The 19850-nt window shown below is 44.1% G+C and overlaps 1 protein-coding gene across 3 annotated transcripts in view; it reads left to right on the top strand.

The window, feature by feature from the left end:
- The window catches only part of REXO1 (RNA exonuclease 1 homolog), a 313808-nt gene that overhangs the window by 93102 nt on the left and 200856 nt on the right, over positions 1-19850 (top strand). For all 3 annotated transcript variants that reach the window (XR_012235589.1, XM_073595259.1, XM_073595251.1), the window contains exon 3: positions 829-924. Coding sequence is in view for 2 of the 3 variants with exons in the window: in XM_073595259.1 (XP_073451360.1) it covers positions 829-924 (96 nt within the window). In the remaining variant the exon portion in view is untranslated. The remainder of the gene's footprint in view (positions 1-828; positions 925-19850) is intronic.

Here is a 19850-nt window from a genome sequence, read left to right as displayed (position 1 = left end):
AGTGCCCTGATCACATGTCTTGATGTCCCCTGTGAAGAGATGCCGCTGATTGGCTCTCCTCGCCACACACCCTGTCAGTGTGAGGCGATGAGAGGCAATTACCTTCATTTTCGTGTTTACATGTGACCAGCTGTGATTGGACACAGCCAATCACATGGTTAAAGAGCCACAGCTCTGTACAGAGATCGGGGTAGCGCCGTGTCCTAGCAATACGGCACAGCCGCAAAAGCCACGCCAGTGCAGCCGCTCTGGGACTTGGTCCCAGAACGAGAGCTACACCACCCCTCCATCATTTGATGGTGGGCAGGTGGCAAGCAGTTCATGTTGTTGCCTTTTTATGTACGGAAAAGGTCCTTTTTACATGCAAGTTAAAGTGGAAGTAAAGTTCCACACACTACTTGGCATGCGTGGGAGTGACGTCATCGCAGCTCTGGCCAGTCGCAGAGCCCGGAAGCAAGACAAGTGAAGATGGGAGCCCGCTGCAGCTCTGAGAACTCAGCACGGGAGGGCTTCGTTTTAAGTTTAACATTCCTTGAATAAAAAGTTGACGTAAAATTATCCTGCTGTTTTTCAATTTTACAGTACTTTATCAATCATCTGTGGTCTCTTAATTCTTGTGGTAAAACCCCTGAATGTATTTTCTGTTGCATATTTTGTCTGAATCTAGTAACTAATTTTTTGTTTGGTCCATTGCCAGAAGCACAGATAGAATGTCTTATTTTTACACCTTTCTCAATGGTTTCCATTTCCCTCCTGCTTTTCAAATGTATCGCACAGAAACCTAGTGCATGTTATATCAACACACACATGCCTTTTTTTTTTTTCCAGCTGAATGAAGATGATGCAGAGAAATCTGGACAAAATCTTACAGCACCACTCCCCGGGCAGAAGAAAAGGATTTCTCATGTTAATCATTCCAATCATGTGAGTTTTTTTTTTTGTGAGTCAGAGTTGATGCCAAAACGTATTCTTAGTTGTATGCACAGGACCCCAGACACAGTAAATATGTGAACCCCTTGGAATTAACTTTTTTTTTTTCCCCAGTAATTTGTCATTAAATGTGACGGAATCATCCTATAAGTTACAACAATAGACCATCACTATGAACTTAAGCTAATAACACGAAACAATTTTAATTTCTGTGTCTTTATTGAACACACCCATTAAACAATCACAGTGCTGGAGGAAAAAGTAAGTGAACCCATAGACTTATTACTAAGCTATACGAAACAGTAGTTTTCACGCAGAGTGCAATTAATAAAATGTATTTGGCAGCATGGTTTAGTTGCTTTGATAAAAGATACTCAAACATTTTAATATTGCTGTTTATAAGAATTGTACATCTGAAGATGTACAATCAAGTGTAGCTTATCTGCATAGGGCTGGAAAGGGATACAAAGCAATCTCAAAGTGTTTAGGCATCCATCTGTCAACAGATAAATTGCCTATTAATGGAGACCGTTTAATACTGTAGCTACTACTCCTAGAAGTGGGTGCCCAGCCAAGATGACTCCCACGGCACAACACAAAATCCTCAGTGAATTAAAGAAAAATCTATGAGTAACAGCTAAGAGCACCTTGGCAAACTGAAACGCTACTGGGAAAATATTTTGTGGACTGATGAAACAAAAGTTGAATTGTTTGGGAAGAATACACAGCACTATGTATATTCTGATATTAAGAGGAAAATGTATTCCTAAGTTTACCAAAATATCCTACAGGATAATGCCAGGGTGTTGGGTGATGCAGCAGGAGAATGACCCTAAGCATTGAAGTGAAGCCACTAAAGACTGGCTTTAGAAAAAGAAAATGCACCTTTTTGGAGTGGCTCGGTAAGAGCACAGACCTTAACCCTATAGAGATACTTTCGAATGACCTCAGGTGACCCATTAACACCAGACATCCAACAATGCATGTGTCTGAGCTGAAGCAGTTTTGTAAAGAGGAATGCTCATAAATTACTCCTGAATGTTGTGCTACCTATCTATAGCTACCTAAAGCACTTCCTTGAAGTCATTTGTGCCAAAGGCGATTTGACCAGCTATTAACGCAAATGGTTCACTTACTTTTTTCCTCCAGCACTGTGAATGTTTAAAATACAAGAAATTAGAATTGTTTGTGTAATGTCAGCTTAAAGTGCTACTAAAGTCTTGTTTTTTTTTTTTTTTTTTGGTTTAACCGCTTCAATACTGGGCAAGTTTAACTCCTTCCTGCCCAGGTCAATTTTCATCTGTCTGCTGTTTTTGATTTTAAGTGTAAATGTCAGATCTGATGTGTGTTTGACCCCTAGCTCCTGCAATAAGGAGGACCTGTCATGCTTATTTCTATTACAAGGGATGTTTACACATTCCTTGTAATAGGAAACAAACTGATCAAAAAAAAAAAAAAAAATTTAAAGGGACAGTGTAAAAATAAATAAAAGAGAAAAAAAATTAAAGCGTCCCGTCCCTCCGAGCTTGCGTGCAGAAGCAAATGCATATGCAAGTCACGCCTACATATGTAAATGGTGTTTAAACCACATGTGAGGTATTGCCACGATTGTTAGAGCGAGAGCAATAATTCTAGCACTAGACCTCCTCTGTAACTCTAAACAGGTAACCTGTAAAAATGTTTAAACATCGCCTATGGAGATTTTTAAGTACCGTAGTTTGTAGCCGAGCATGCGCAATTTTAAAGCATGACATGTTAGGTATCTATTTACTCAGCGTAACTTCATCTTTCACATTATGCAAAAAAATTGTGCTAACTTTACTTTTTTTTTCCATGGAAAAACATTTTTTTTCCCCAAAAAATTGCATTTGAAAGACCGCTGCGCAAATACAGTGTGACATAAAATATTGCAACAACCACCTTTTTTTTTCTCTAGGGTCTGCTAAAAAAAAAAAAAAAAATATATATATATATATATATATATATATAGAATGTTTGGCAGTTTTAAATAATTTTCTAGCAAAAAATACTAATTTAAACTTGTAAACAACTAGTGTCCAGAAAAAGGCCTGGTCCTTAAGTGGTTAAAAGTATAAAAATTGCGATGGAACACTGGAGAGCTAGACTACTGCGATCACATAGAGCACAGCGGTTCAATGCTCCCGCTGATCAGTATTTAAAGCTGTTTAGGGAACATAAACGTATGCATTAAAAAAAATTCTTTTTTTTTTTTTTTTTCTTTTTAGTTGTAGTAAAATTTGCATTAATGGAAGCATGCCATCAGAGAGACATAGAGGTTGCAATTGCTGATGACTTCTGAAAATGCTTCTGCTGTGCGAAAATACTAACATACCGATTGCTTGAGTACCGTACTTTGAATTACTCACGTGGTACAAATGTACAGATAACACCATCTGACTTTTCACTGTTTGGTCTGATCTTACATGTTCTCACTGAGGGCAACAAAGTTCTGAGTGGATCAACATAACATGTAACTGTTTCATAAAACAGTTCAGTTTATTATACTCCCACTTTTTAGCCTGTGCATCTTGTATAATTTGTGGTTTCCCATGTTTAAAGTGGTTGTGAACCCTCTCCTATATCCAGTGAAGTGAATAGCGTCAGATGATACACAGAGATGAAACAAATCTCCCTACATAAATTTTTACTTGTATATCTTTTTTTTCAAATATAAATTTTTATTAAGGTTTTTCAACAAGGGAATACAGAAGGGGTACAGAACAACTGTGGTCAAAATAGACAATAAAGCATACATGTGGGCTTTCCAGTAAGAGCCCCATTTCTATCTGCAACGTGGAATACATAAACCGTTGCAACAGGCAGGTAAAGCAATATTGTGCTCATACAATTTGACAATAAACATTCCTGATCTTGTATGCTAGCATATGTGATATTGTCTTAATCACTAAATTGCGTGCTTAGTCGGAGTGTCTGTGTCTGTCAAATACACGACATCCGAATATCTGAATATAGAACCAATAGTTGAGGAGGTAAGTATCGGGACATCTTTTAAGAATTTAGTAAGGATTGCCCTTCATCGGAGTATATGTACACGTTCCACAGCCTCCAGACTTTAGAGTGTTTTTCTTGTTTGTTTTGTGCTTTAAGAACCAGATCCTCTAGTTTCTTAATTTCTTCTACTTTACGCAGCCACAATCCAATGGCTGGAGGTGTGTTTTGTTTCCAGGTAGCTGGAATGCAAGATTTTGCGGTGTTGAGCAAGTGTCGCACAATGGATTTCTCGTACGATTGTGCCGGGATTGTGGTGGCGTGCAGCAGGAAGAACACTGGATCTTTTTTGAATTGTGTAATCTGTGAAATTTTGTACAATTGTCTCCATTGTTGTCCAAAAGTGGAGTAGTAGTGGGCATGACCAAAAGATATGGAGAAATGTTCCCTTATCTGTTTGACACCGCCAATATTTATCTGTCATGGTAGGGAAAAGTTTGTGTAGTAACTGAGGCGTATAGTACCACCTTGTAGAACTGCACAATTGTTAAAAAATCGTGATCTCGATTCAACCCCACTGAGGATCTCTATTGCAGAGTTTGCCGATTCTGTCATATAACAAGTGGAGAGACTTATCTGCTCACTCAGCTGTCAAAAGAAAACATCTGGGCAGTCTGCCAAGCTTTTAAATTGAAACATTGTAACTAACTTCCTTCTTAGATCAAAGGGAAAGTTCTGTGTGTAAAGAAAAAAATCCAGGCAGTCTGCCAAGTTTTTAATGTGTAAATGCAGGAAGTTTAACCACTTAAAGTCTAATTTGTAATGGGGGGGGGGGGGGTTGGGGAGGAAGTAGCAAGGACTACTCCAAACAAGTCCTACCTCACCATAGGAAAAAATGTGGACTATTGCGGTACCTCATAGAGACAGACAATGTAGATAAAAATTCAGTTTATTCAATTATAAACACTAAAAAATCTATATAAAAAATACAGATTGACAACAAAACAATTTAAGAAATGTTACAGAACAATATATATTCTTAGATAGCGATATATGGAGCCTGCATGAGTAAATGAAGGCAATTTGATATACTTAAGGACGTGAGCCTCAACAGTTTCGCGGCTAAGCCGCACTTAAAGTCTAAATCTTTTTCTGACACTTGTTTCTTAAGGTAAAATCAATATTTTTTTGCTAGAAAATTACTTGGAACCCCAAACATTATATATATTTTAGCAGAGACTCTAGGGAATAAAATGTCAATTGCTGCAATATTTTATGTCACACTGTATTTGCCCAGCGGTCTTTCAAGCGCAGTTTTTTGGGAAAAAATACACTGCAATGAATAAAAAAAAAAAAAAGAAACAGTAAAGTTAGCCCAATTTTTTTGTTTTAATGTGAAAGATGATGTTACGCCGCGAGAATCGTGAGAGAATCGTGATCTATCTTCTAAGCAAAAATTCTCATTCTCATTTTAGCCAGAATCGTGCAGCTCTACCACCTTGTTAGAATCTTATAGTTCGTTTCTTGTATTCTTGTACAGATGGGCGATTTTAGAGGGAATCTGAGGATATTTTGTGTTTGCACATCAGTGAAAGTCTGTTTTAGGTCTTTTTCCCATTTTTGTAAGAACACCAGGTCTGGTTGTTCTGATGGGGTGTTAAGTAGGGTGTATGTTTTCGTCAGTACTTGGGGTAGTACTCCTTCATCTCTACAATAGTCCTCAAATGTTGTCAAATCGCGTTTAAATTGTACTGGGTCTGGTATTGAGTGGATGAAGTGATGTAATCGTATAGCTTTCCAGAATGAAAGTTGGAAGCTACCAGTATCACTCGTCAGTGATTGGATCGATGTCCATCGATCTCCGTCTACGTAGTGTAGAGCACAGTCTTTACCTGCTGTCAAAAGCGTCTCATATTCTGATTGGTTCAATCCAGGCATAAACGCCGGGTTGCCAAGAATTGGGAGTAGTGGGGAATTTCTTTATGTCAGGGAGGTTGTGTTCATCATTATCGAGCCCACGACATGAGCTAATTAATCCTTTATACAGCCTAGGTGACTGAGACATGACCTTTCGCCCAGACTTGTGGTCACCGAGCTTCATACAGTTAATTAACACAATAGCAGTCGTCCCGTCTCCTACATTGTATAGAGGACAATGTCATTAGCTCATTCAATTAACATAAACACAGGTTGATGACACCAGCATCTCCTCACAGGATGTGTCCCAACAGAATGAATCCATTGAAAATCCAGGGCCCATAATCAAAAGGCAACAGGCTTGCATACAGTCCTCTCCAACAGCCTCTGTCCCGGCTAGGTCTGTGACATTTCTCCCCTTTCGGCAGGAGACTAACACAGGAGGAGACCCCAGACGGGTTGACTCCGAAGTTAGTCCATAGTTCCAGTCCTCTACTGCCTGTACCCACACAGTACCCCAAACAAATTGTTCCAAACAGAGTATTACTCACCCAGCCAACCTCTGCCTCTCTCAGAGAACATATCTGCCGCTGGGGAGAGGCCTGGACTGGCTCTTCTCCCTGGAATCCTTTCTGCCGCTGGAGAGAAGACAGGGTGTCTGGGCTCACTCTGTCATGCTGTTGGGGATCGGGGCCCACTGCCCAGCATCCCTGGGGTATACAGGTGGAGACTGAAGTCCCATCCACCTTCACAGGAAATCCATCCTCTGTTAGTTGAGGGCAGAGTCCAGCAGTCCTCGGCCCTGTTGCCAGCCCTTCTGCTGGAAACCCCACACCATCTGTTCCGGCTAACTGTTGGAGAGGGAGGCCGACTGCCCCGCCTCCCTGGAACTCTGTAGTTGTTGCCGGTGCTGGGCAGAGGTTGGTAGCACTCTGCCCTGTTGCCAGCACTTCTGCTGGGGACTCCGCATCCTCTGCTCTGGCTAACTGTTGGGGCAGGAGGCTGGCTTCCTCCACTCTCAAACTGTGTAGCTGCCATTGGGGAGGTGAGCCGGCTGCTTCCTTTTCCATTCCCTCATCTGGCTGCTGGGACGACATTTCGATGGTACTGTCTCCCAGGTACACGGATCTTTGCTGGGGAGGAAAGCCCACTTCCTCCACCCTGGCCAACTGTTGGGGAGGGACAACACACACCTCCTCTCCCTTCTCCCCCTGTATCTGCTGCTGGGAAGTGATTGCCATCTTCTCAGCCTGAGCCTCCACAATTGCTGCAGGTGTGGGGCAGAGGTCTTGGACCCTCTGTCCGGTTGCCAGCACTTCTGCTGGGGGTTTGCCAGGTGGTTCCTCCTCTACAGAAACGTCTACTAAATCCCCAGTCTCTGGAATTGGTAAAAGTGTGGGACAGAGGTCTTGGACCCTCTGTTCAGTTACCAGATCTTCAGCTGGAGAAGTTTGTTTTAACTCCATAGATGCTGCTGGCAGAAAATCACATGTCCCTGTCAGTGTTGTGGGAGAAAGGCCGACTACCTCTTCTCTCAAGAAGGCCGAAGCCACTGTTGGTGCTGGGCAGAACACAGTGAACTTTGGCCCTGATAGCAGCTCTTCTGCTGGAGGCTCATCAGGTTGTTCTTCCTCAGCAGAAAAGTCTATTAAATCCCCTGTCTCTGCAACTGGTATCTGTACCTCTCCTCTCCTGCTATCTGGACCTTGGATCCAGATGGAAGTTTGGATGTCCCAGACTGCAGGAAGCTGTGATGGGGTGTGTCGTCATGTCCGGAGGGAGTTGGTCATAGCACCATATCGCTCCCTTTAGCGGCATATGTACCTGGTTGCGTTCTATCTGCGTCCACAGTTTAATTTGTACATGTCTGTTCCAGTCGATGATTCTCCCTAAGTGTACTGCTAGATAATTTTTTATGTCTGGAAGGGCCAGTCCTCCGTATTGTTTTGGGAGTGTCAAGTACCTTGTGCGTAGTCGCAGTTTCTTATGTGACCATATAAATTTGGTAAAGAGGGAGTGTATTTATCTGAAGTATAGAGATGGGATTTTGATTGGCAGTGCTTGGAACAGATAAAGAAATTTTGTGAGGATGCACATTTTGATAAGATTGCATCTGCCGAACCAGGTGTGGAGCCCCTTGTTCCACTTCTCGGGCAGCCCTCTGGCTTTTGTCAGCATTGGAGGGAAGTTGATTTCAAATGTGCGTGTCAGGTCGCCTGGGATACACGTCCCCAGGTAGTTGAGATAGCTGACCATTTGAATTTAAATGTAGTTTTCAGAGGAGACAGACAGGTTGCCTGGTGTCATTTTGATGCCCATAGCCGTGGACTTGTCAAAGTTAATTTTCAAATTAGATAATAATTAGGTTTGGAAGGGATACAACAGGGTTGGTAAGGGAGAATAGGAGATCATCTGCATATGCAGAAATCTTGTATTGGCCCTGGTCTATAGTGATACCCATTATATCTGGGTTCGTATCGTGCATAGAAATGGCTCTAGTACTAGGGCGAAGAGAAGGTGTGACAACGGACAGCCTTGCCTGGTACCATTTGAGATGGTGAAGGGTTCAGAGAGGACTCCGTTGGCTTTAACTTAGGCAGTCGGCTTAGAGTAAATATTAGAAATCCAGTGTAACATCTTATTACCTAATCCAATGTGTCTAAGGACGGAGGACATAAATTCCCAACTAACCCGGTCAAAGGCTTTCTCAGCGTCTGTGCTGAGGAAAACACAAGGTGTATTGGTCACCGAGGCCCTATGTATTAGGTTAGGTACCTTGGTGGTGTTGTCCCTAGCTTCTCTTGAGGGGACGAAACCCACTTGGTCTAGATGTATGAGGTCTGTCATGTGCTGAGTCTATTGGCCAATATTTTAGTAAAGAGTTTAAGATCTATATTCAGGAGGGATATAGGTCTGTAGCTGCCGCAAGCGGTCGGATCTTTTCCTTCTTTGGGATTGAGGGAAATCTGGGCCCTTAAGGTATCTCTTTGTAAGCGTCCTCCTTCTGTAAGAATGTTAAATAATTTGACCATGTGTGGGCCTAGTACTGGTAAGAGGGTTTGATAGTATTGTAGGGTAAATCTGTCTGGGCCTGGTGCTTTACCTGGTTTCATTCCTTTGATGGCGCACTGCAGTTCCATCAACGTGATGGATTCCTCCAGAGCTGCCCCTGTCTCCTCTGAAAGTTTAGGGATGTCTGATAGGGTAAGATAGTCTCTTATATCAGTGTCACTGATATGCTGTTTCGGGAGGATGCATAAGGAGGAATAGTATTCCTGGAACTCGCGTGCAATTTGGGTGGGCATGACCTTCTTGTGTCCCTAAGGTGAGAGAATTTGGGGTATGTATGCTTGCAGTCTCTGCTGTTTAACTGCTTTGGCTAACCGTTTCCTGCACTTGTTACCTGATTCATAGGAGAGTTTCCTACAGAATTGTAGTGCTGCTTTGGCTTTGTACTGTAATATATCTACCGTCTGTCTTCTAATAGTCAGGAGTTCTGTTTCTAATTAGGGTGTTGGGTTACTTTTGTGTTTTGATTCTAAATCCTGTATCTTGTTTAAGAGCACTAGGCTGTTTTTCCCGTTCTCATTTTGATACGTGCTCCGTGTTTGATCAAGACCTCCCCTTTTTACGGACTTGGGAGCTTCCCACAGTATCCCTGGGTCACAGTCAGCAATGTCCTTGGTTTGGAAGTATTGTTTCAGTTTGTTCATAACATCTGTCAACACAATAGGAGTCTGTAGTAGGCTTTCGTTCAGCCTCCAGATCCTTGTTCGAGATGTCGAGGTCCATGAGAGGGAGTAGCGCATGGTAATGGGTGCATGGTCTGACCAAGTGATATTCCCTGTCACTGGGTCATGTGCTGCCTCCAATTGGCAATGTGGTATCAGGATACGCGAGTATGTTTTGTGGGGGGATGAGAAGAATGTGTAGTCCCTTTCTCCCGAGTGGTCTCCATATGTCCATCAGTTGGGCATTAAGTAGATCTTTTGAGATGTGTTTATGTACACTGAATTGCAAGGAGGAGGTACCGGAGGATGTGTCTACTGTTCGGGTTAGGGGTACATTAAAATCAGATGGCCTTCAGTGAAGTCCATCAAGAGGGATAGTGTACTGTGTATAAAGGTATCTTGTCTATCGTTTGGTGCATAGACAGTGGCTAGTGTCACCAGCACTTCCCCTATTAGTCCTTTAATGAGCACATACCGACCCTCAGGGTCTATTCTAGAGTCGCGGCAGGTCCAGGGTACTTTTCCTTTCAGGAGTATAGGTACTTGTTAGTTTGATTTGTAGCGTGGCAGGCTATTGGAAAGTACCAGTTTTGCAAGCATGGTGGTGAGCCTGTTTTGAAGTGGGTTTCCTGTATAAACGCTATATCTGCTCTAGCTCTTTTAAGATCATTCAAGAGCATACAGCGTTTCTCGGGTATGTTTAACCCTTTGGTGTTCAGCGAGAAAATATTGACGTGATCCATCACGGCTGTGCTGGGGAAGTGGGGATTGGGGGTGGGGTAGGGAGGAGTGGTGTGAGTGGGTGAAAGGTGAGGAGATTAGAGAGGGGAGAAGAGGTAGAAATGAGAGAGCAAGAAAGAATTGTCCTTTCTACTACTGATTAAGAAACAATCTTATGCAATATTTTGCAATGAAGCACACTCCGAATATCACCGGGTGCGGTGCTTCGACCTAGTGGGGAGGAGGTTAGACTACGACCGGGGGAGTATTCCCGGTCTCGTCCAGACCCCCCAGTCCTAGGGTATAACTTGGGCATGTACTTTAATAAAACCAGAAATAAGAAAAGGAAAACCAAGAACATAGAATACATAAGCGAACCAACAAATAATTATAAATTCACACTCTCATGTGGAACTGTATACGACCCCAGATCCAGCCCAATAAATGTAGATCCAGTGTCATATACCTTAAAACAGTAAGCGATACAACTTGTATAAAATATGGATAGTGACCCCTTTACTTCCGTCTAGTCTGTGACCTTGTCGGTGTCTCTTCTAATCCCCTATTAGTCTCTTTTGGTAAAATTATTGTGTGTATGAACAGTGCGGTCGTGGTCCTGTGTGAGGAAGGACCCCGTCTGGCACTGTAGACCTCAACTTGTGGACCTTGATATTGTGACTACCCTTTGAGGTTCATTATCTTTGGGTGTCTCTCCAGTAGCACCAATAGGAACGTGATGTAGTTTTCTACACAGCTTTGTGAACACCTTCAAGAAACCATTAAGTAGTCGTGTCCCTTCCCTTGATTCTCACATAGATGCATTTTCATAATTGGTATTGTGCCACTAGTCCTCATGAGCTCCCAATATAAATATCTCCTTATATCACGGGGTGTCGGTGAGTATGAAAAAAAAAACAAGTAAAAAGGCGCAAAGCAGGTATACCTCACATAACAGATCCCAAATAGTCCAATGGCAGGGTAGGTGACTGTAGGTGTATATAGACATATACACAAGAGGAAGTCTATCAGGGCTGCCACCAATAAAAGACCAGAAGCAGGGTCCAATAGGCTGAGGAAGATAAAAACAAGGAAGAGGGGCGCCTCTGAGTATAAATCAATAATCATTTATTACAACAAACAATATCCACTCACATGGAAGACTGTAGTATTGCGTTCCGGTGCATCTCTGAGTAGAGGAGAGGTTGGAGGACCACAAGTCTCAGCGAGTCCGTGCAGTGCTGGTCACACATCAAGTCCTGGCAGGGATGGATGGTGATGGCAGAACACGGTGGAAGTTCCCTCGGGTCTCCAGATGGCACTTCAGAATGGGTAGTAAGTTAAATAACAAAGACCAACGGTCTGTGGGTTCCAGGGAGGGGGTGGGGGGACGTCAAGGCCGATCGCCGGGCGCGCTGCCGTCTGAGGCTCGTACGGCTCCGTGGAGAGAGATGGTGACGGCCGTACAGGGAGCCAGAACGAGGCCTGGAAAGCAAGCGCAGCGCGGCGCCGGGCCGTGACGTCACAGCTCTGCGACGCGTTTCCGAGTCTGCGCGCTATAGATGACAGGAATAGCGGCACTCCTTTTTCAAGCATAGGGGGCAGATGTGATGGCAGTCCTTTTGTAGTCTTTGGGAGGGAGGGGGAAGGGGCGGGGCTGAGAATAATAAACAGTATCCGGATACAATGCAGCTGTTTGGCAATACTAGATATAATGCACATGGAAGTGGGGCACAAGTAGATAAAATTTAAGCATAGAGTATCTGTACATACATATATAGAAGACATATGAGCATAGTTATACATAGAATTGGAAAATGGAAATTAAAAAATTAAAATTGTTTGATTAAAAACCAGTACACATCCACCTGCAGAATAAAACCTGGTGCATATGCAACTAATATGGACCATATATAAGAACATGTAAGTGTATCAATTGAGAATTGGGATGGTACTAAAAATTAATAGTAATAATATTAATGATCATGGACCAGTGCAAGATAAAAGATATAAATATATATAAAAAATAAGAAATTTATATATGTAAAATACACAAGAGATGGTGATTATATAAACATAAATATCAGTACATACTGTAAATATAATTAGCAATGTAACACAGTCCGCAAGGGAAGAACCAGGAGAAAGGAGCAAAGGGAGGGGAAAAAAAAGGGGGGGGGAAGGGGGGGGGGCGGGGAGGAAAAACAAGAAGGGAAAGGAGGGGGGGGGGGGAAAGAAAGGAATGGAGGAAAAAAGGGGGGGGGTTAGAGGGGTAATGGGAAAGAATGAGGGCAGGGGAGGGGGCGGGGGATGGAATATACTTACTCGTGGACCCGCCACCCCCACAATAATAGATATGTTAGTGTGTACACAACCTGTGGTAAGGATGATAAAGATACAAGCAATGAATATACACATACCATATATAAGCAAATAAAAGCAATATATATCTATAATATGGTGGCAATCTCGATGCCCTCATTCAAGCCCCCAGGCGAGAGGACGTCGAGATTGTAAATCCAGAACGTTTCCCTTGCACAGAGCTTTTTGAAACGTTCGGCGGGAGTATATGACTTGGGGATTTGTTCAATTACCCATACAGTGACTGTATGGGTAATTGAACAAATCCCCAAGTCATATACTCCCGCCGAACGTTTCAAAAAGCTCTGTGCAAGGGAAACGTTCTGGATTTACAATCTCGACGTCCTCTCGCCTGGGGGCTTGAATGAGGGCATCGAGATTGCCACCATATTATAGATATATATTGCTTTTATTTGCTTATATATGGTATGTGTATATTCATTGCTTGTATCTTTATCATCCTTACCACAGGTTGTGTACACACTAACATATCTATTATTGTGGGGGTGGCGGGTCCACGAGTAAGTATATTCCATCCCCCGCCCCCTCCCCTGCCCTCATTCTTTCCCATTACCCCTCTAACCCCCCCCCTTTTTTCCTCCATTCCTTTCTTTCCCCCCCCCCCCTCCTTTCCCTTCTTGTTTTTCCTCCCCGCCCCCCCCCCTTCCCCCCCCCTTTTTTTTTCCCCTCCCTTTGCTCCTTTCTCCTGGTTCTTCCCTTGCGGACTGTGTTACATTGCTAATTATATTTACAGTATGTACTGATATTTATGTTTATATAATCACCATCTCTTGTGTATTTTACATATATAAATTTCTTATTTTTTATATATATTTATATCTTTTATCTTGCACTGGTCCATGATCATTAATATTATTACTATTAATTTTTAGTACCATCCCAATTCTCAATTGATACACTTACATGTTCTTATATATGGTCCATATTAGTTGCATATGCACCAGGTTTTATTCTGCAGGTGGATGTGTACTGGTTTTTAATCAAACAATTTTAATTTTTTAATTTCCATTTTCCAATTCTATGTATAACTATGCTCATATGTCTTCTATATATGTATGTACAGATACTCTATGCTTAAATTTTATCTACTTGTGCCCCACTTCCATGTGCATTATATCTAGTATTGCCAAACAGCTGCATTGTATCCGGATACTGTTTATTATTCTCAGCCCCGCCCCTTCCCCCTCCCTCCCAAAGACTACAAAAGGACTGCCATCACATCTGCCCCCTATGCTTGAAAAAGGAGTGCCGCTATTCCTGTCATCTATAGCGCGCAGACTCGGAAACGCGTCGCAGAGCTGTGACGTCACGGCCCGGCGCCGCGCTGCGCTTGCTTTCCAGGCCTCGTTCTGGCTCCCTGTACGGCCGTCACCATCTCTCTCCACGGAGCCGTACGAGCCTCAGACGGCAGCGCGCCCGGCGATCGGCCTTGACGTCCCCCCACCCCCTCCCTGGAACCCACAGACCGTTGGTCTTTGTTATTTAACTTACTACCCATTCTGAAGTGCCATCTGGAGACCCGAGGGAACTTCCACCGTGTTCTGCCATCACCATCCATCCCTGCCAGGACTTGATGTGTGACCAGCACTGCACGGACTCGCTGAGACTTGTGGTCCTCCAACCTCTCCTCTACTCAGAGATGCACCGGAACGCAATACTACAGTCTTCCATGTGAGTGGATATTGTTTGTTGTAATAAATGATTATTGATTTATACTCAGAGGCGCCCCTCTTCCTTGTTTTTGTCGGTGAGTATGGTCCACTGACTAGATACTGCTGTGGACTTTTTCTCTCCCCCCACCCGCAATATGTGTATTTTTATTATCTATGATATATGTTACAGATATTGTGATCATCTCCTCTGTCTTGGATGGTCTTCATTCATAACAATATACATCCCTCTGTCACGTACCTGATAGGAGTCTGAAATGACGAGGTCAGCCTCTCTTGTATCTCCAATCCAAGCCCCACTGGAGATGGAACAGATGGTGGCAAGGATCAGGAGGAACACGAGTGCCTGTGAATGTTGCGTGCAGAACTTGCCAGAAGTGTTGCAGACTGGGAAGTGCAGGCGGGGTTTCTGTTGAAGAACTGGAACCAGCAAAGCTGAGAGTATGGACGGCCAGCACAGGTACTCGAAAACAGCGTGGAGCCAAACAGGAGACAGGAGCGAGGTCATCAGGTAAGCCGGGTTCAGTAACAGGCGGGCAGCGAGGTACCAAGGTATAAACAGGAGCAAGGTCAAACAGGAAGCCAGGATCATGAACCAGTAATCAGAGTCCAGAAACAGGGTCAGGAAGGCCAGGGTTTCAGCAACAGGAAGTCAAGTCAAACAAACAGGGTTTCAGAATCTCAGGACACAGCTGAAGATCAAGCAGCACCTGTCAGAAATCAGAGCAACCCTTAAATAGGCTGTCAGGTGCCAATTGTGGTCAGATGTGTGTTCCTGCGCAAGGAAATCTGCCGATGCCCGTGAATGCTCGCATGCACATGTGTGCGTGCCGGGCGCATCCTGACAGTTCTCTTACATTGCCCCCCCCTTAAGGGCAGCCTCCAGATGCCCTTCAAGTGTCTTTTCTCTGGGTGGCATTGAAAAAAGGCTTGCACTAGTTTGGGAGCATGCACATCTGAAGCTGGTTCCCAGGAATTTTCTTCCGACCCATAGCCTTTCCATTTAATGAGGAACTGTGTTTGGTTATGCCTTCTTCTACAGTCCAACACGGCTTCCACCTCAAATTCCTCATTCCCTTCGATGAGCAGCGGAGGAGGAATTTCAGAAACCCGATCTGGAAATGGATTTGGTACAGCTGGTTTCTTTTTTTGTAATTCCTTTATTTTCCAAAAGTAAATGTTACAGTTCAGTAAACAAAGCATAAGATATCATACAGCTTATGAGTTTACAATAAAAACCATGGTAGCGATAAGTCGTTAACAGAGTTATTTGTCGTTTCGATACTATAGAGTAACAATTCTCCTGTTTGCACGATCTGTGGAACATATATGAAACAGAAAAAAAGAAAAGGGTCAAACTAGGTAACTGACCTACTACACAACCGGGGAGGTTTCCTGAGAGTAACCCTGATTATCATTTAGATCGTGCACCTTTCATATCCAAATAATGAAGGAAAAACTCTCCTCTGACCAGGGGTGAAAACTTCCTAGAGAGTCAACAGAGTTCAGCCATGGGATACTACCAAAGTGCGATGCACACCATGATATACAACATATCTGAATAGACCTTCCCATCACTGAAAGGATATAAAAATGGGATAAAATAACAAAAGGAGAAAAAGGAAGTATGGGGAAGACACAGGTGGGAGAGAGAGATAAGGGCGTGAAAGGGAGAGGCAAGGGGGGAGAAGAAGGGAGAAGAAAGAGGAGGTGAAAATGAAGGCTAAGGACAGTGGCGCGGCGCCCCCAGCCCGGGGGTCATTCAGTCAGTGCCACCTCACGGAGGTACACCTCAGAGTAAATGAAGTGCTGCCAGGGACGCCACGTCTCACGAAAGGCCTCCTCCCTACCGTATAAAGTGGCAGTAAGATCCTCCATATCGCGCAACTCATTAACCTTGGCATACCACTGAATTTTAGTTGGTGGGGTCTCCGATCTCCAAAATAAGGGAATGTAGGCCTTGGCTGCATTCAGTAACTGTATAGTTAGGGCGGCTTTATATTTCTTGATTGGACGTCTAGAAAGGTGCAACAGACACGCCCCAGGGTCACCCCCCAACGTGGCACCAGTCAGAATTTCGATCGTGCGTGTCACCTCCCGCCAATAGGGTTTGATTTTAGGGCAGTCCCAGAAAATATGGAACATTGTTCCTTCCCCCGTCCTACAACGCCAGCATAGACTTGGTAGTACAGCTGGTTTCAACAAAGAGACATGGAATACAGGGTGGACCTTTAGAATCTTGGGTAACACCAACTCGAATGCTACTGCATTAATTTTCCTCTTGACTGGGAAGGGTCCCAAAAATTTTGGGCCAAGTTTTCTTGAGGGACATCTCAGTTTTATTGCTTGCCTGAGTCTTGGAGATTGTATCTTGCAGTAATTGGTTATTAGTACTGAGGAAGTTTAATCTGTTTTGTACAGCAGGTACAGATGATTCAATGGCCTGCTCAGGTAAGAAAGAGGGGTGGTACCCATAATTGGCAAAAAAGGGTGATTGCTTGGTTGCAGAGTGGATGGAATTATTGTATGAAAATTCTGCCAGTGGGAGAAGTGATAGCCAGTCATCTTGTGCAAAAGATGAAAAACACTAAGTACTGCTCAAGGGTTTGATTGGTTCTTTCAGTTTGTCCATTAGTTTGTGGATGGTAGGCTGTGGAGAGGCGGAGTTCAATGTTCAGTGCTTGGCATAATGCCCTCCAAAATCTAGACGTAAACTGCACCCCACGATCAGAGGTGATGCTCTCAGGGACACCATGTAATCTTACAATCTCCTTGATGAAAGCTGAGGTGGTCTCCGTGGCCGAAGGAGTTCCTTGTAAGGGTACAAAATGGGCCATCTTGGTCAGGCGATCCACCACAACAAACACGGTGGTGAAGTTTTTGGATGGGGGGAGTTCCACCATGAAATCCATGGAGATCATGCTCCATGGTTTCTCAGGTACAGGGAGTGGCTCAAGTAGGCCCCAAGTTTTGGCTCTGTCCGTTTTATTCCGAAGGCATGTCACACAAGAGTTAACATATCTTTTGCAGTCTTGCATCAAGTCTGGCCACCAGAATGTACGAGAGATCAGATCGGCCGTTTTGCGAATTCCAAAGTGGCCCGCTAATGGGTGGTCATGACATCGCCTCAGGAGAGCAACTCTGAATTGCTCAGGGATAAAGATTTGCTCCTTATGAAAGTACAGACCATCCCTCAATTGAAGAGCCAGATCTTTGGAAGGTGGTTGGTTTATCACATCTGCTTTTATCTGAGATGTCAAATCCGCCTGAAGAAGCAAAACATTTTTGGCTGGTAGAATAGTATCAGGTTCTGAGGATACCACTGGGTCGCTGAACATGCGGGACAAGGCATCCGGTTTACCATTCTTTGAACCAGGACGAAAAGTTATATGGAACATAAAACGAGAGAAGAAAAGTGCCCACCTTGCCTGCCGGGGTCTAAGTCGTCTAGCCGTCCTCAAGTATTCAAGATTTTTATGGTCTGTGAAGATGAGGATGGGGTGAGCTGCTCCTTCCAGGAGGTAGCGCCATTCTTCAAGCGCAGCCTTGATAGCCAGCAATTCTCGGTCTCCAACATCATAGTTCCTTTCAGAAGGATTTAATTTCTTAGAGAAAAAGGCCACAGGATGGAGCAAAGATTTGGGACCTTGGCGTTGAGACAAAATAGCGCCCAGTGCACTCTCAGAGGCATCCACCTCCAAAACGTAGGCTAAGGATGGATCAGGATGTTTCAAGATAGGAGCTGACGTGAATAAAGTTTTTAACTGTTCAAAAGCTGTTTGAGCTTCAGGGTTCCATCGGAAATGAACATGCTGCTTTGTTAACTGAGTGATGGGAGTGTTGATGCCAGAAAAGTTCTTGATAAATTTTCTGTAAAAGTTGGCGAATCCCACAAATCTCTGAACAGCTTTCCCGTCGACAGGGGCAGGCCATTCCAGGACGGAAGTGACTTTCTGTGGGTCCATGGAGATACCGTCAGCAGAGATGACAAGTCCCAGGAAATGTATGGTTGGTTTTTCAAAGTCACATTCCTCAGCCTTTGCGTAAAGGCGGTGTTCCCTCAGCCGACCCAGTACTTTCTTTACATGAGTCCTATGGGATTCTAGAGTTTCAGAGAATATAAGGATGTCATCCAGATACACGATGACGAATAAATCAAGAAAGTCCCGAAAAACGTCATTAACCAGATGTTGGAATGTGGCAGGGGCGTTGCAGAGTCCGAATGGCATGACTTGATATTCAAAATAACCGAAGCGTGTTCGGAAGGCCGTCTTCCATTCATCTCCCTCCCTGATTCTGACAAGATTATAAGCACCTCTCAGATCTATTTTGGAGAACACTCGTGCCCCACGCAGCCTTTGAAAAAGTTCAGGGATCAGAGGCAGAGGGTTTTAACAGTGACCCTGTTAAGGTCACGATAGTCCACACAGGGCCTAAGGGTATGGTCTTTCTTTTCCACGAAGAAAATACCGGCCCCTGCTGGTGAAGTGGAGGGCTGGATGAACTGTTTTTCAAGGCTTTCATCTATATAAATCCGCAGGAACAGTCTTTTCAGAAAACTGGAGCACAATGGAAAGAGAGACATGAGACTGGTACCTCCCTGAGAGTTGCATCATGTGAGGCTGACGGGAGAAAGACCTGCGGGTCTTTGCCGGGCAAGTCTGTATAAAGTGACCCGCCTCCCCACAATAGAGACACAGATTGTCCTGTAGATTAAGGCGTTCATCAGGAGAAAGGGGTGGTCTTCGAAAACTTCTATGAGGAGTCTTATGCGGTTCCCTCCTTCTGGGGGATGCAACGGATGAGGATGCAGGAATGTCAGACCTTGAAGCCACAGAAAGGGTTCCTTTTGGACCTTTCGGATTGCCTTTCACGTAATCGCCGATCGATCTGAATGGTTAGATCGATCAGGTCTTCCAGGGATGCTGGAACTCCAGCTCTGGCAAGCTCATCCTTTAAGGTGTCAGACAGTCCTAGTCGAAACTGGTGGCGAAGTGCGGAATGATTCCATTGGGTATCTGCACTTCATACACGGAAGTCAGTTACATATTCCTCAGCAGGCCTTGGACCTTGCTGTAATTTGCCAAGCATGAATTCGGCAGTCTGCTGGTAGAAGGGGTCTGCATAAAGCTGAGCCATGGCTGAGAAGAAAGAATCCGTAGTTGTCAGGACAGGGTCATGTTGTTCCCGGAGATGATGAGCTCAGGAAAGTGGTTCATCCAATAGTAACGTAATGATAAACCCCACCTTGATGTTTTCAGACGTGAAGGTTCGGGGTAACAGGGAGAAATATAGTTCGCAGGAATTCCGGAATGTGCGAAACTTCTTGCGATTTCCAGAGAATCGCTTAGGCACCCTGGGTTCAGGAGCGGAAGCAACCTCATGGAACAAGCCGGACTCTGTTTGGGTATATGAATCAGAGACCAAAAGCAGAGCACAGGCCAATGCGACATTCTCATCGTGGGGAAATCGCTCTTCCATGCGACTCAGATTTTCTTGTAACTTCTGCACAATATTGGATAGCACAGAAATA

Source organism: Aquarana catesbeiana, linkage group LG01 (assembly GCF_042186555.1).
Source record: "Aquarana catesbeiana isolate 2022-GZ linkage group LG01, ASM4218655v1, whole genome shotgun sequence".
Classification (NCBI taxonomy): Eukaryota; Metazoa; Chordata; class Amphibia; order Anura; family Ranidae; genus Aquarana; species Aquarana catesbeiana.
The sequence above is the reverse complement of the archived record's forward strand: the minus strand, read 5'-3'. Positions and strand labels throughout refer to the sequence as shown.